Consider the following 17,336-nt stretch of genomic DNA (forward strand, 5'->3'; position numbering starts at 1 on the left):
TACTTTCCAGGGATTTCTTTCTGATTAGTTTTCCGATAAAACATTCATTTGTTGGTGAAATGATGGGTTTGTGTGACGTTGTTCAGAGAGGTGTGTTACGGGTGGATTTAGAGCAGGGCTTCAGGCCCGACAGAGGAAATGCAGCAATTGGTAAAATCGATAATAGTCGATAATGAAAATCCTCGACAATGAATATCATTATCGATTAGTCGCGTCTGCCCACCGTACATGGAGAACTTCCACCAGTCGCGTCAAATTACAGCACTTAATAACACATTTCTATGGACAAAATGTATCTAAAAGTGTAGAGGAAACAGAGTGAGCTGCTGTTGGGAAGGTGTGTGATCCAAGCTGCCCTATAATATGCCTATATTATAAGCTTCAAGCTAATGCATGAGCGTAATGTTTAACATGGCTTGCCCTGACAGGCGCTTTGACAGCGTGTTCAGTTTAACGTGTGATGTGTTTCTTCAGCGCAAAACTTACTTTACGGTTATATTCTTATCTGTAAGTGTTCACACGAGTATTTCCATTTTGCATGAAGGCTCGTCCTGACAGTCTGCGTTAAACCTCAGACTGAATGAGCGCTGACCAGTGTTGCCAAGTATCTTCAAAGGAAAGTAGCTAACGCCTTCGCTTAAAAGTCGCTAAATGTCGCTAGATGACGTCATACGTCAATTAGCATATTCATGACGTCATCGTGTGGTACTTGCGTTCTGCTTGCGTAATGTGTTTTCTCTAAATTAATGCTCACATACTGTGTATTTAATATAATATAATATAGCCGAATGTCAAATAAAGCTTTATTTCCTATATATTTTTGTCAGACAATAGAACGAGTAGCAATGATATAGTGAATGACTACATTTTGTATAGGCCTATGTGGAAGATGATCTGAATTGACAGAGTTCGGGAACCGGATGAACTAAAGCTCTGTGATAGTGAGTATTACAAGTAATAAGCACAAGAAAAGAAAGAACATTAAAATGGTCAAACTAAATTCTTTAAATATAAAACAAAAGAGAAGCAGATAAGTGATGAGTCTGTGGAAAAACACTGCTCATTCACGTCTGTCAGCAGCTTGAGCGTCACACAGACATTAGTGAGGGAGACAACTAATATTCACTGCAAAAATGTGAAATATCTGTTGTTGGATGTTTGATTTCGGTTTAAAAGTCAACATGTAAGTCAAGTATTTTATGAGAGAGGTAACTGTAAAGGGATAACAGTGTGTAATTGAATATAAAGTAAGACGTTTCTTACATTTACAGGATAAATAATTGACAGTAACAGGAGAGTGAATGTGTGTGTTCCTGCAGAACATTCCTCTTATCTGTTAACGCTGAGTTTGTGTTTTTCTTTATTATTATCTTCTTTTTAATGCAGGGATTTAAATGGTCTTTTTGCTTTATAGCTCTTTTGCATATAGCATAGATATTTTCATAGCATTCAATTTGTTTGAAGGACAGCATTGGGAAGGATATGAGATAGTGTTCTGTCAATAAAAAAATAAATAATAATCTGCCAACTAATAGATTTTCTAAATAATCGTTAGTGGCATCTCTAGTTGACAATCTTACACCTTTTCAGAGTGTTCAATAGAAATTTGTGTGTATTAACAAACACTTCCAAATTAGGGGTTGTAAGTGACAGCTACTTTGTGAGCAAGAAACTAAAAAGTTACTCCATTTTACTTCATTTGTACAGAAGCACCTGAAAGTAGAAAATCTTTAATGCAGCAAAACCGTGGGCACCAAAAGAACTCAATATGCTAATCTCTACCGCTAACTGTACTCGATGTGTCAGAATGACATTCGGCAAAGTAATAGCTTGTTATCTTTTAGCTTTTAAAATTGAAATTAAGTGCAAAGATTGCATTCCGCATAGCCACAGAAACTAAATCTGACATTGAAAATCTAGCGCACGGTGTGATCTCGAAGGATAATAAGCTCAGTTTGGCTTTGAGAAGAGCACACATAGCCTTCGCTGAACTGGTATCAGTTAGCACTTCAAACGACTCGAGCGTGGACACAGTAAACAGCAGTCTCATTTGATGTCATTTTCTTTCACTTACTCGCCACTCAGTGCTCCTGAAAGCTTCTCTGAGCTCCTGGCCTCAAAGAAAAACTCGGCTAACGAAGAAATGTGTGTTGTAAAAGAAAAGGCTGCTTTTTCTGACACTTTGCCCCGTGAAAGTATCTTGAAGGGCAATATTACCGTGGTAGTTTAGCGGTGTAGTTTGTCACCGAGTAGACGTGAGCTTTGCTTGAGCTTATTTCTGTAAATGCCTGCGTGTGATTGACACCTGACTGCGACTCGTCAGAATGAACATGGATATGGGACGCCACGTAAAGTGGGCTGTCGTCTCCCCGGCTGTCAGGATTTGCATAATCACACTAATATCCCAAATGGCCAGAGTGATTCTAGTAAGAGCGGCTGTCAATCATCATCAGAGGGGTCCTATCAATCACACACACACACACACACACTCACGCATCCACTGGAGGAGGAAATTACCTAGGAATGGGTGAACCAACAAACTACTGGGATATTATTTGATATTATATCAGGTAATTAATTCTAAACCACTAGTGGAAAAGACAATGCTACTATTCTCTTACTGTAAGAAAAAACAACAACAAAAAAAAAAAAACTTTTCAAGTGGCTTTTTGCCTGCATGAGCTTTTAATATAGGGGTGTCAAACTTGACTGGACATAATGTGACCTTATGCAAACCACATTTTTTGACTTGCTCCTTGTGCACGCACAACACACACACTTCAGGAGCTATTAAAGTCCAAACTCAACTTCATGCTGCTATAATAACCAATGTTGAGGACACGGAACTTTCCCATTTCATTCCCCATAGATCTTTACATTTAACTTGCATACACTTGCATACATATTTAGGGAATATCAATTAACAGTACAATATTGACAATAAACAAAGAGCAACACTGACTGCTCTTGGCTTACTATAATAAGCCACCTAAAATGGAATATTAATACAAAGATAAGAATCTGTGCAACTGTATTTATTTGCAGGCCTGGCTCTCAGTCAAACTAATTTAATTTTTCACTTATATGGAAAATATGGTTCAAATATTCTTCATGTGAGTGTCCATATGTCATTATCTTGAGTGACTTCCACAACCTTTCAAGTGGGAAAATGAAATGGATTGCCCTTGGACAGTTACAAGTCGAGTTAATTTTTCCTAGCTATTTTTTTTATATATATAGCTATTATGAATATACACAACCATTCAAAAGTCTGGGATCAGTAAAAGTTTTTAAATGATTTTGAAAGAAGTCTCTTCTGCTTACCAAGGCTGCATTTATTTGATCGAAATACAGTAAAATCTGTAATATTGTTAAATATTAGTATCATTTTAAATATATAAAGTATCTAAAAGAAGCTTTTAAGGTTCTATACAGAACCTTTTCTAATAAGAATGTAGTGTATCATATCAACAAAATGAAAAGATGCAAATATTTTAATAATTTACTTGTATTTGTTTTTTCCTCAAATCATCCCACATGGAGCGCTATATATACAGGTATATATATGTAAATGTGTGTTACCTGCCGCAGTGTCCGGGCCACCAAGCTCTCCAGAACGGGCCCTCTGTCCTCGTGAAGAAGATGAACTTCATCCAGGATGAGCAGTCGGACGATCTGAGACAGAGCCACGTCTCCCACACTCTTCCTGGTCACCACATCCCACTTCTCCGGAGTCGTCACCAACATCTAACACACAATACACTCATTAGCAGGGCTCGACGCTTGGCTTTTTCCAAGTCAAGTCAAGTCACCTTCATATATATATAGCGCTTTTTACAATATAGATTGTTTCAAAGCAGCTTAACAGAGATAACAGGAAAATAATGCAACCAAGTTTGTTTCCAGAAGAAAATAGCATTACAGTCCAGCTTAAGTAAGTTCAGTGATGTTTCATTTTTGTTGTAAAAATTTTATTAATTTAGTTCATATATATATATATAAACCCTGTGTTATATCATTTAAAAAAGAAATGGAGCTTTATATTGACTCAATTAGATTTACTATGAAGCAAAAAGCAGTTAAAACTCAGAAAATTTGTAAATGTTTCAATGTCTTTACGTAGATCATTAATCCCCTAGTGTGAAATACAAATTTAATATTCAACAATATTATTGATCTGCCTGCACTGACTTATCAAAAACTATACAATTTTGCTTTCTTTTACTAGTCTTTGTCAGGAACTCATGATCACATGACTTCAGTTGCAATTGTTCTATAATATTGATAGATTAATTTTATGGATGGCTAGTCGACTATTAAAGGTCCTGCAAGCCTTATAGCACACACTCCAGTAAATGAGATGCCACTGGCACATGGATAATTGTGTGAGAAAGTTATGAGATTTTGACCATTTTCAAACATTTTCCTGTGACTAACATTCATCTAATGATAATATATGTGTGGTTTTACACTAGTATCTGTTCCTCCTCTCTCTTGGAGGACTTTCTGTTTTGCATTAACTATACCTTTACAAATGACTGGTGGAAACTGGGTCTGTGAGCAGCTAACTCTTAAGAAAAATGTCCTTTATATCTCTCGAGAGAATTGCGAGTGGTTTGTTTTTAAAAAAGTAAATAAGAGGCCAAGGTTTAGAAATATCTCTGCATCAGTACTTCCACCAGCATTAGACAAATGAACAGAAAAGGCTATCATTCTCACAACAGGCCATTTCTAAAGGTGACTGATTGTACACTGCACATCTCCTCAATGTGAAGAAGAGAATGGATACTTGCTGAATTATGGTGTGTATACATTTCGTTCAACTTATGTTTCAGACATAACCGTCTCTAGGATTATTGCCACTTGAAGTTGCATCTACTTTTTTGTGGTCCCCTGCTTTTGTAATTTCACAGACTATGTGCATTTTGTTGTTAGTCATATTGCCAAGAAAGCAAAAGCTAACAAGAACAATGTAAATGGAATAACAAAACCGTAAATAAGGTAAACACCAAATCTGCACAAATAAAAATTTAATTCAAACAATCAACAGATCTCAAACTGCACTACACAACCAAAGAATAGCAACTGGTAATAACAAAAGCTCTGGTAATAATTACTTTACCCCACCTCTCCATGATAAACTAATCCGTCTGAATAGGGCTAAAGCCTACATTCACATAGTCAGGCTTTGAAATCGCTTCCAAGAAATCAATTTAACCTACAACCTCTGATTCTGCCTGTTAAACACTGTAGAGTTTATAGCTTTCCTTGCGGGAGTCATGAGATGTGATAATTGCTCCACACGGCCATATTACGATCATAGAATATAGTGCCATTTCGGGAATATAATGCAATTTTGCAGGAAAAGATGCAATCCCATGCTACTATTAGTGCTCCTCTCTGATATACCCATGTTCCTCTATAATAATGCCCCCCAATTCATACAACTCACCAAATTCATGAGTGGTTTTATCAACAAATCAAATACAGCATTAAACACTGCTTTGAACACAATCTGCACGCCACAATCTTGTGGGTTAATAAGTGAAAAGTTCGGACATGCTTTACAAGGGCATCCCTCCATCCCATGCATCTGAATCAGCCCTTTAAAATGCAGAAAGTGCACTCAACTAGAAAGGTTTTTTTTTTTTTTTTTTTTTAAGTATGCATATACGCACACACAGTCGGCAAAATAAACAAGAACATCTAATAAAATACTGACAACAAAAACTTAAAGGGGTGGTATAATGCCCTTTTCACAAGATGTAAAATAAGTCTCCGATGTCCCCAGAGTGTGTGTGTGAAGTTTTAGCTCAAAATACCCCACAGATATTTTTATATAGCATGTTAAAGTTGTCACTTTTTGACGGTGAGCAAAAACACACCGTTTTGTGTCTGTTCCTTTAAATGCAAATGAGCTGCTGCTCCCGGCACAGGGGGCGGAGCTTCAACAGCTTGCACTCACACAGACACTCACTGAAAATTCCAAAAACTTTTAGCCTTTTATGTTCAAACCGAAGTCAAAGATGGAGAGACTCAAGAAGAAGTGAAAATATGTAGACAACATTTCTGAATGGTTAGTTGATGAAGTTATGTAGCTAATGTGTAGTTATCTTCTAGTCATTGATTAGCATATTCTGTCATGATAATCTATAAATCGCGTTCCCGGGAGCGGGGTTTATGTAAATTATAGGGTTGGTGATGTCACTAACCCGGGAGGAATGTCGTGTAGTCTCTACCAGCCGTTTGTTGTAGTCCTTAAAAAGCGATTTCTGTAAAAGGAAATATCTCCCTTTGCTTTGAACTTTGAGCGTCGTAACTTTGCAGACGTTGTTTATGCTCAAACAGCAACATTACACACCAGTGAAATGGTTACAAGTTTGAAAGTTGTGCACCATTTAGCTACGTTCACAAAGTCAGCTTTTGGGATGGCTTAACCGCATCGGCATGACTTTCAAATTGCAATCTACATACAGCAGGAGAATCCAATAATGACTGTATAAATGAGTAAGGTCGCTACAATCAATGTACAATCAATCAACCATTAAGTTACAAATTACTAAACAACAAGAGAAAGGAAAAAGAGAGACTGAGACAAAAGAAATAGGCAATTATCAACAAGGAGTGGAAATGCTTTTCAGATTTTAGATGCCATTACATCTTCAAACCATAGAGTGCAGTCCGACAGAAATCAAATAGAAAGGATCTGGAATGAAATGTGGAACGAACAGGAATGTACAGATGCATTAGGTCAAATTTATAGCAAGATGCAATTCTGCATCTTTTGAACAAAACAATGTCTTGAGCTTTGGGGCAGAGATGTCTGATGAGGTAGAGATGCACCAGAAATAAGGGGTTGTTTTGCTCTGATGTGGGCTTGAAATAAAATAAAAAAAGAGAAACAAGTCAAACCTGATGCTCAGATTCTTGATGGTTTTGCAGGGTTAGGGAAGAATTCTGTTGATATCAATGCAAATGTCTCTAAGTGCAAAAATCATGATCTCTGTTTTATCAGCATTGCTACAATTACAGTTGATTACAGCTGATTATTTAAAATGGTGCAAACAAGATGTGAGTGAACAAAACTGAAGGATTTCAGTGTCTCTAAGTAGTTGTTAGGGGTGGGGGAAAATCAATTCACATAAGAATCGCAATTCTATCTTCCGTGGATTCAAATCGATTCACAAATTTCAAAAATCTATTTTCTAAATGTTTAATAATGTGATGATGTAGTTTTTAAAGAAGGCGACAGTGCATTACCCACCAGACAGTTTAGGAAGCTTTATGAATGAAGCTTATACTTGACATCAGCAGTTCCAATCAATACCTTAACAAATAGAAAACTGCCTTAAATAATGTTTAGTTTAGTTAGGCTACTTTAGTTACATACAAGAAGCACGTTCAACGTGGACGTGCAAGCGGTTTTCTGTGGTAACGGACAAATACCCACCTATAAAAGAGAATGAACATGTCCTGTATCTGAGGCTAAAGTAATAAATATTGAGAATGCAATGGCACGTATTATATATCTCTAACTCCAAACGATCAGCCACTGCATCAGGGCTGCATTTCCCCAAAGCATCGTAAGCTTAAATTGATCGTAGAACGATTACCACCAATGGTCTCTACGATCAACTTAGGCTTACGATGCTTTTGGGAAACGCAGCCCAGATCCAGATGATAGTCACTTCCCTTTATAGATATCTGTCCACTTGATGCTCACTCATTTTAACGATGTAAAAGACGCGCATGAGATGAGAGGCGAACGTAAAGCGGGCTAGATTAAAGCTGCAGTCGGCAAGTCTGGCAGATTGGGTCGACTTAGCCAAAATTTTGAATGTTTACAACTCTCAAGCCCCTCCCCACTACCAGCGAGCACCCTCCCATCGAGGTTGTGCTCGTCAGTGCATGTGTACCTGATTTTCTGTGAACGCGTCCGTCTCTTCAGCATCGATCAACACCATGGACTCGGAGGTAGGCTGCCCTGCCTAATCTACCCATAGATAGCAATAACCGAGGAATTGGAAGCTTGTTAGTAGATTTTCTCTCCGCCATCACGCTTCGTGCAATCTTCAGGCTAACTCCAGGCGTGTCGTGTGCATGTGATATTAACGTGCACGAGGGAGGGGGGATCTGTGGCGTGTGCACGACCTGTGATTGACAGTCAGATCTCACCCCCCCCTGCGCTGATTGGACCCGATGATCCGGGAGCGGTGGATTTTTGCAAAACAAATAACACGCTCCAGGTGGAGTTAGAAGCTCGGGTATGGAAGTAAAATAATGTCAAATGTTTTTGAAATAAAAAGCCTGTTGAATTGCACTACTTGAAAAAAATAGGCATTGCATTAACCATGCTTGCATTTTTATGGGCTGAAATTCAGCATGGTTGAATATTTAAGCTGTGAATATTTCAATTAAAAACATTTCAAACACCTTTTCATTATTAAAAATTCAATAATCCATGTATTCACCTTTCATATTTCACTTCCAAAATATTCAAACTGTTTAAAAATACAACCTATAATATTCAACAGGCCATTTTCGGTCCATTTTATTTCGCTTTGCAAATTCGGTTCCACAAATTCAGTGGTTCAAATTCGACAGTAAATTCAACATTGACGTCCAGGAACTGCAGGAAAAGCAATAGATTACCGAGCATACTCTCCATCTGCTGTTAGTCGACCTCACCATCAGATGGTGCAAAAGCGCGTGTTGTTGACGAAGACCAGCAAAATTAGAGCAAGTCATTCATTCATAAAACTCATTTACAGCAATGTAAGTGTATTTGTGATTATTATGACGGCGGTTTTATGTTAAATTCAGTGCCTTCACGGTTACTTTCCCTGTGTAGCCTACATGCATCTTTCTCTACCGTGAACAAGATTATAATGTTATTCCCCGATGCGGATGTACAGATCCAATGTTACATTTTTGAGGTTGACATATATTTCTCTTGGTTGTTTAGTTGCCTTAACTTTATATTGCGGCGATGTGCTGCATGCAGGCTATTAGGGTTTCCCTCAAAACTTCAGGATTCCCCTGCTGGACATATACAACGCTTAACGTAGCTTAATGGACTAATTACAGTGATATAAAAGACCAAACTCGCAGGCAAGCAGATGGACTCAGAATAACGCACAAAGCTGAGCGTTTCCCAGTGATAGACTGGCATGGTTTGACGTTGGACATTCACATTTAGGGACCGTCTCTAAAGTGTTTACGACTTTGGTATACACGTTTCTAACTCCGATAGCATTTGAATAGAACGACTTACAGTCATAAAACCAACTGTAAAGTGTTCATGTAGTGTCAGACATGCGCGCACCCTTTGGATTTTTGATATTTATTCAAATAAATTTAAGTTTGCTATTGAAGTTAGAAACGTGTATGCCAATGTTGTATGCAACTTTAGAGACGGTCCCTAAATGTGCGAATGTCCAATGTCAAGCCAATTTTACATTTAGTCATTTAGCAGAAGCTTTTATCCAAAGCGATTTACAGTTAAATTAACAATAGGACAACAATATGCAAGTGCTATGACAGTTTAAGCTAATGCAATACACGTAGGCATACTATCAGTATATGTATATCACCAGTAGGCTTATATGTATATCGCCAGTATATCACGAAACGCTCAGCATGAAACTTTGCGCGTCAAGTTCATATTCTGAGTCCATGCTTGCCTGTAGCCTATATAGTAGCCTACAGCCTACTTCCCCAATAAGGTGCAAGATTGATCTTTCATATTAAGCGTTTTGTCCCAACTGAAGGGGAATCCTTGAGTATGAGGTATTGAGGGAAACCGATTATAATCCTGTTCATGGTAGAGAAAGCTGATGACATGTAGGCTACACAGGGAAAGTAAAAATGAAGTTATTGAATGAAACATAAACACACAGCTTTTGTGTGTTTATCATCTTTTCCGCACATACTGACACAGATAATCATTTCCATTTTATGAATGAATGTCTTCGTCAACAACAAGCGCTTTTGCACCACCTGCTGGTGAGGTTGACTAACAGCAGATGGAGAGTATGCTCGGTAATCTATTGCTTTTCCTGCAGTTCCTGGACGTCAATGTTGAATTTACTGTCGAATTTGAACCACTGAATTTGTGGAAGCGAATTTAGCAAAGCGAAATAAAATGGCCCGAAAATTGCCTGTTGAATATTATTGGTTGTATTTTTAAACAGTTTGAATATTTTGGAAGTGAAATATGAAAGGTGAATATGGATTATTGAATTTTTAATAATGAAAAGGTGTTTGAAATGTTTTTAATTGAAATATTCACAGCTTAAATATTCAACCATGTTGAATTTCAGCCCATAAAAATGCAAGCCCTAAAAATACAATGCATTAAAATGCAAGCATGGTTAATGCAATGCCTATTTTTTTTCAAGTAGTGCAATTCAACAGGCTTTTTATTTCAAAAACATTTGACATTATTTTACTTCCATACTCGGGTTTTTTTTCTAAAACCACCTTATTTATGTTGTTCTGTCGGATTATAGTGTCGATTTCACTGAATATGATCAAAAAAATGTTGCCGACGGCAGCTTTAAATTAACGCAGTTATGAGGTGAAATTTTAACTAAATAACTCCTGCTCCATTGGGTCTAACAGTAGATGCTGTTCATTTCTCTGCTGTTCGATTCTTGATTTTGAATAAAATTTCTATTCAATATATGCAGATTTGATTTTAGATTTGATCATAGATTTTACATCTATGCATATATCGAATTGAAATGTTAATTCAAAATGGAGAATCGAATTTAAATCGAATCCTGAGATTCCAAAATATTCCCACCTCTAGTAGTTAGGGTTAGTTAGCGGACAACTAATGATACGAAAAAGTGGATGGATTGTGAAGAGGAGAGGACTTAGTACCGAACCCTGGGGGACACCTTGAATTAGGGCAGGCAGGAAAGTATTTGTACTTCTTGACAGAAATAAAGTATTGTATATTAGAGTAGTGGAAAGAAAACCAAGTTTCTCGTGTGTACTGACATAGCAGTTGTACAATTGCAAGTGGTTGTATTGCATCTTTAAGCATTTAGGAGAAACTCCTTTTACTTTTACTCCATTTGGTCCAAAACACTTGCTCAGCTTTTGACTGACTGACAGGCAGATGCTGATATTTAGTATAACAGCACTGAAACATTTCCGTTTATATCATCCACTCGTCTGTGCTCACAGCATTCCAGACAGGCTGTCAGTCTGTGTGTCGTTTAGCAAACACAATGGTTGAGTCTGCTTTGGCTTCTTGTTGCTGAGAGAAGAAAGACAAAATAACTGGACATACAGTGTCTAAAATATGTCTAAAAAGTTAAATATTAAAAGTCTTGTTTCTATAACTGTCCTATAAAAGCAATATCACAATTAGGGCTGTTGCAATAAACACAATATTGCAATATAAAAGCCAACCACAGATTGCAAGCAAGTATCGCAACCACTTTTTTTTTCTTCTTGTTTTCATAAGGCTATGCCCTTCTTGTTTTGCACTTCATGCATGTGTATTGAATGTTAAATGAGTTAATAATTATAACAAGAGTAAAGAATGTATTTTTTTCTACCAACTGGCTGTTTTTTACTTGAGACTCTGTGTACCATTGTGTTTTGTACAGAGGCTCTGTAGACTTGCACTAAACAAGCCTAAACAGACAGCAAGTGAGAGAGAAAGATCCACTGAGCGCATGCGATTACCCTTCATTACATTTTTTTTTTAATTTTTTTTTTTTTATATATATTTATTTGTCTATACAAACACGTATCCATTACTTCAATGAGCTCATTGTTTCTGCCTTCAATTATTACATTGTTTAAATGCATTTTTGGAATAAATTATTGAATTAATACATTTTTAGCTAACTGTGATTTTGTATATGTACATTTCTGAAATACATAACTTAGTCACCTCTGATAACAGATCACTCTAAATTGTAATGTGGACTCATGTATTTTCTGTAAAGCTGCTTTGAAATGATGTGTATTGTGAAAAGCGTTATACATATAAATGTGAATTGAACATAAATGTATTTTTTCAACATCTGGAGAACCTAATTTTGTTGTATATGTCCTAATCGGGATACTTGATGTGTACACTTTAGAGAACAGAGAAGACTGAAAGACTTTCTTGACTCTTGCCATTGCTTATAGAGAATCAATTTCAGATTGTATTGTGAAGAAACGCCCGATTTATCTGAACTAAAGATTTACAAATTGTACAAACTCTCTACTAAATTGTACAAACAGTTTGTATAATAATATTCCACATGTATAAAGGTCGTCACATTGTTGTCAACTGCATAGTTGTTGACTGCATCTGGTTGATATATGTTGTATGAATTGAGCACTCTTAAAATTTAGTCGTGAAGATATCAGGTGGCTACTGATTTGGTTCAGTAAGCTTCACTGTGTATGAAAATCTGTATTTAATACTCCAGGAATGATAAATATTCTGCTGTGTGAGGGTATACTTGGAGTTTTTCCCAGTGTTGTGATGGAGTGGGATGTTAGGACAAGTAGAGGCATTCCTACAACAATAGTGAAGGAGATGCTGGTGTCACTGTCTGGTCGTGTATGTAATCTGAGGGTTGGGAAACCATTCATTACTGAAAAAAATGAGCATGTAGACTATTCATCTAGCTCTCGTGCTTATGAGACTTTAAATTAATCAGCCAAAAACACACAAAAAAATGTATGACAACCCATACATGTGCCGCCCACATGATGAGCCAGTTATGCTTTCGTGACAACTAAATTACACAAATCTAAAAGAAGATTTCCCACCGATGTCAGCCATCTTCAAAAGCGCAATCATTCAAGACACAAAATATGATTATTCTGACACCATTAACCAACATTTTAGAGAAGAAATATACAACAATGCATAATTAATGGTCTGAGAGCTGTTTGCCAACCTGTCTGCGAGTGTTGAAATTCCTATTAAACACTTTCAGTAAAAGCAGTTCATTAAATCCTCTCTCGTTTGCATTTAAATCAATCTGCCCAGCCATTAGAGACTGGCTTTGGAAGGGAAAATGCACGTCTGCCGTTAATTAGACCGCCGCTAATCTAAATGGAAGCGCTGGCAAACAGGTAGCAGAGCTAAAGTGCTCATTTTAATTACAATACAAAGCCAGGAGGGTAAAAAAAAAAAACTACTTATTTTACTTCATAGACGCCGACTTTGTTTTCTTCAGCACACCAAACCCCTAGTGTATGATAATGTCAATCTCCTATGATGGTATCTTTCTAATGTCAACCTTTCCGGCACGGAGATTAAACGAACGTGTATGGTACAAAGCAGTCATTTATTGTACACTAAAACTACACTGACTGGTACTGTACTGGATTAAAATCGTTTTCATCAACTGAAAACCAATCAATTCGAAATAAACTAAAGACTAAAATGAAACCAAAATATAAACAGTGCTTGAAAAACTAAACTAAAATTATAAGCAACAAAAATAACAGTTTTTGTAATCACTGACTTGAGAAGACTGGTTGCCGATACTGATTTAAACACTCATCTAGCAGGTTTTTCCCATCTTTAAACATCTTTACACTGCCAACTTAAGGAGTCTTATTCAAGATGCAATGCCACATTTTTCTAAAAATATGCCGTCGTTTCGGATGGTTTGGGTTTTGTCAGCACGCAACTTGCATTGAGGTCGTTTTATTTTATCTTTACTCTGTAAATGATTCAAATGCAGTGTTAATTTACATACAAAAGTTTTTTTCTTAATATAGATGTAAATATTATTGTCAATGTTATGTTGACTCCTTAGCTGTTTCTTTGTCAGTTTCATTATAATTACTACAAGCAAAAAAATGACATTAGGAGTAAAATATTAATTTAAAAAATAATAATGTGTCTATGAAATAGCAAAAAAAAACACGTCTTAAAACTAAACCAAAGAAAATTAGTAAAGAATAGTAGGGGGGGGGGGGGAGCAAAGCTATAATAACCTTGGAATAAACTAGCGTGGTTTTGATGTGCTGGCCCGATATCTCTGAACCAGAGGGTGAATGGTTTTATTGGGGATTGTGGGAAGAATGTTTCCGGTGAATGTGTGCGGGCGGGGGGTGGGGCAGACAGCTCCTCGTTACAGGTCTATCCTCGTGTCTTAATTACCACACCGCCTGTGAAATGCCACTGTCGCTCTGTCGTTATGCTAAGCAGCAAATATTCACCTGCTTCAGACCTGTGCACAAACACACACACCATTTCTGCCGCTGCTAAAGCATTTGCCCTCCTCCCACAGTTCCCATGGCAACTGTCATCACTGGAGTGGGTGGCAGAGAGAGCTGAGGGTTGTTTGCTGGTTGTGATGCTTCTAGTGCAATAACAACATGTGACTTAGTCATGGCAGACGGTGTGCAACAACTTTACTAGTACGAGAGAGTCATCTGTTCCACTATTGTTCTTACAATCGTTGGGTCTGTTCGATTTAGTCTTTTAGCCATTTTAGTCATTTAGTCAGTCCAGAATTATTATTTGCTGATTATTGTTTGTATGAATTATTGATAAATTATATTTTATAAGGTATTATATACAGTCGAACCTAAATTTATTCAGACACCTTCATTTCTCACATTATCACAGTTTATTCGCTAGAGTTTAGAAAATGGTGATAAAACATGAAAGGAACTTAGAGTTATCAGATTAGTTGATATTTCACTGGTTTTGTCCGTCCTTCTGTTAGACTGTCTCACACATGAATTATGTTGAATATCTGTCAGCTGTTAAATTTAACTACACAATTAGATAATACCAGTTTAGCTCAACCAGTGACCAAGCAATGCTTCATTTTGTTCAGTCCGTGTGTAAAAAGAGCATTAGCAATTAAAGAAAAAACACTTCAGCAAACCATGTTCAGGTCAAAGTGTCTGAATCATTTTTGGTCCCAAATTTGTATAAATGTTACTGATAGTCAATGTATGAAGACTTTTGGGGTATAATATGTCACAATTTACTTTATTTTGTTATCCTCACTTACATAAATGAACTATAGTGTCCTGCACCCACTATTAACAATGATCCATCCAATCCATCCATAACTATGTTTGGAAACCATAAAACTGATGTAAACTACAGACATCCATTTAATACTTATTCAGAAAAATATCTTTCAGCTATTTGTAGTGCAACATCTTACACAAATTCAGCTGTAGATGTACAATTCAATGCATGAATGACAGTTCAATCTTTTCCCATATTGTTTGGACTCTATTTGTTTAGAACGTTTCCAAAGGTATTCTGATGGTTTTTGGGTTTTTTTCAGTGCATGGCAAAATAAAAAACAAACACCTTGGGAATACCAGGTTTCACTTATTGCTACAGTTGAACAGCAAGTGTTTCAGGAATGGCACAAAGGTGTGTGACTGTTCAAGTCTCTGTGTTTAGATTAGTGTGATCAATAATGTGCCTTTGACCTTCATTATATATTTTGATTATGTTGAGCTGTAAATAAAATACAAACAATCCAAAAAAGAGCTTCTTATAATCTCCTCACCGCCTCGTTCACCTTGATACGCCCCATTCGGAGAGGGTTTTCATACGTGTGAAACACATCAATATTCATGGCCATTGTCACTCCCTCGTATACGGCCTTTCTGACACAAACAGTGACTTATTTCAGTGACTTGTTTTCACTAGCCATGCAAAAACATAAATTCTCAAAAATACAAACTTGTACATACATGCTGCTCACATGATTGGCATGATTGTACATGAACTGCAGGTAATCGTGACACCTGGCCAGTGTTTCCACAGCATCAGATACTCAAGCAGCGTCAAAGTGAGCATCATGAAGAAAAACAAACATTCAAAAGCATTAAAACTGAACAGCTGAAAATAACGTTAAAAAAAAAAAACTTACAAATTGATAATCAATCCTCCTTTCCTAAGGAACTTCATTGACCATGTCCTGAATAAGTGTCAACAACAACAACAAAAATGTCAATACATAACTGTTCTACTTTTGCATCATGGGAGAAACAACACTACCTCCCCCATGGAAATGTGACACCCCATAATATTTAAATAAATACAACGATATAACAAGGTAGCAATGTGACTAAAGAAAAATTATATTTATTTCTGCAGCAAAATCTGTACCCACGTTTAACTGCAATGATTGTGTGTGATTGTATGTGTGCATGTGTTTCTACAAAGTTATTCCTATGTGCATTTGAGAGTACCGCAAATGCTGGTCTCCTAATGTCTGGACAGACTGCTTGTCAAGCTTTCAGTGTGAAGTTCTGTGGGTGCTAAAGTAAATAGCTCATCCCAAACGAGATGTGTGCCTTGACAAAACTACATCTCTCCAATTTGTAGAACAGGAACCTGCGCTCCCATCATAAACACTGGAGCGGTTTACTCTGCCATATATCTGCAGAGTCGCTCCGAGGAAACTACTGGTTGTGTGTGCCTTTTTTTGAAGTGTTTTGATGCAGTTAAAGTGTATTAATGCTCTAGGCAGGGCACAGGTGTTATTGGAGCACCAGCATCACACAAGACAAAGCTCAAGAGACATCCTGAAACTGGCTGGGTAAATCAGTGCCACTCGAGAGTTGTCACCAAATGTGGTGTTTAAGTCTTGGTTTTCCACTTTCCCCTACTTCCCCTTCCTGTATCATTATGTACAAGATACAAGATACAAGATATAGTTATTATCATATGCACAGTAAAACACCATGGTTTTGACCACACAATGAAATTCTTATTTTGCAAGTTTCCCTTAGACAAAATGTTGCGTATTTATTGGATTTTCCTAAATCCAATAATTCGTACAAACAGTAGAATAAAACTAAAGCCAACTGTGTAGTATAGTGTTGAGTACTATACTTGACTTTTTCTAATTTCATTTACTATTACTGAATGTAAATTGTAAATGAATGGGGTCATGAATTGAGAAATCAAGTCTCTTGATCTTTTGACATTGCACTATAATATAACTTCCTTGTTAGTCCAAAAACAGCTTTTACTGAAACCAAGCTCAGAAAACGACTCGCTTTGGATTTTGTCACATTATTACATCATAGTGCGAGGAAAGACACCCTCTGCAGAAGATCAACGCCTACTTCTACATCATCGTCTCTTTAGCCCCGCCCACCGATTCATGCAGAATAGGCATATACAGTCAAACACCATATATATTTTTTTATATATTTTCTTTTTTTGCTAGTGGGTGCAGGACACTTTGACCTGACTATATTTTGCTGAAGTGTTTTTTCTTTAATTGCTAATGCGACCTTTTTACACACAGACTGAACAAAATGAAGCATTGCTTTGTAACTGGTTGAGCTAAACTGGTATTATCTAATTGTGT

General features: G+C 36.9%; 1 protein-coding gene across 1 annotated transcript in view; it reads right to left on the reverse strand.

The window, feature by feature from the left end:
* The window catches only part of ascc3 (activating signal cointegrator 1 complex subunit 3), a 224,412-nt gene that overhangs the window by 130,914 nt on the left and 76,162 nt on the right, over positions 1-17,336 (reverse strand). The window contains exon 11 of the mRNA XM_084088603.1: positions 3,583-3,747. Within this exon, the coding sequence (XP_083944729.1) occupies positions 3,583-3,747 (165 nt within the window). The remainder of the gene's footprint in view (positions 1-3,582; positions 3,748-17,336) is intronic.

This window comes from Abramis brama (assembly GCF_963993115.1).
Source record: "Abramis brama genome assembly, chromosome: 17".
Lineage (NCBI taxonomy): Eukaryota > Metazoa > Chordata > Actinopteri > Cypriniformes > Leuciscidae > Abramis > Abramis brama.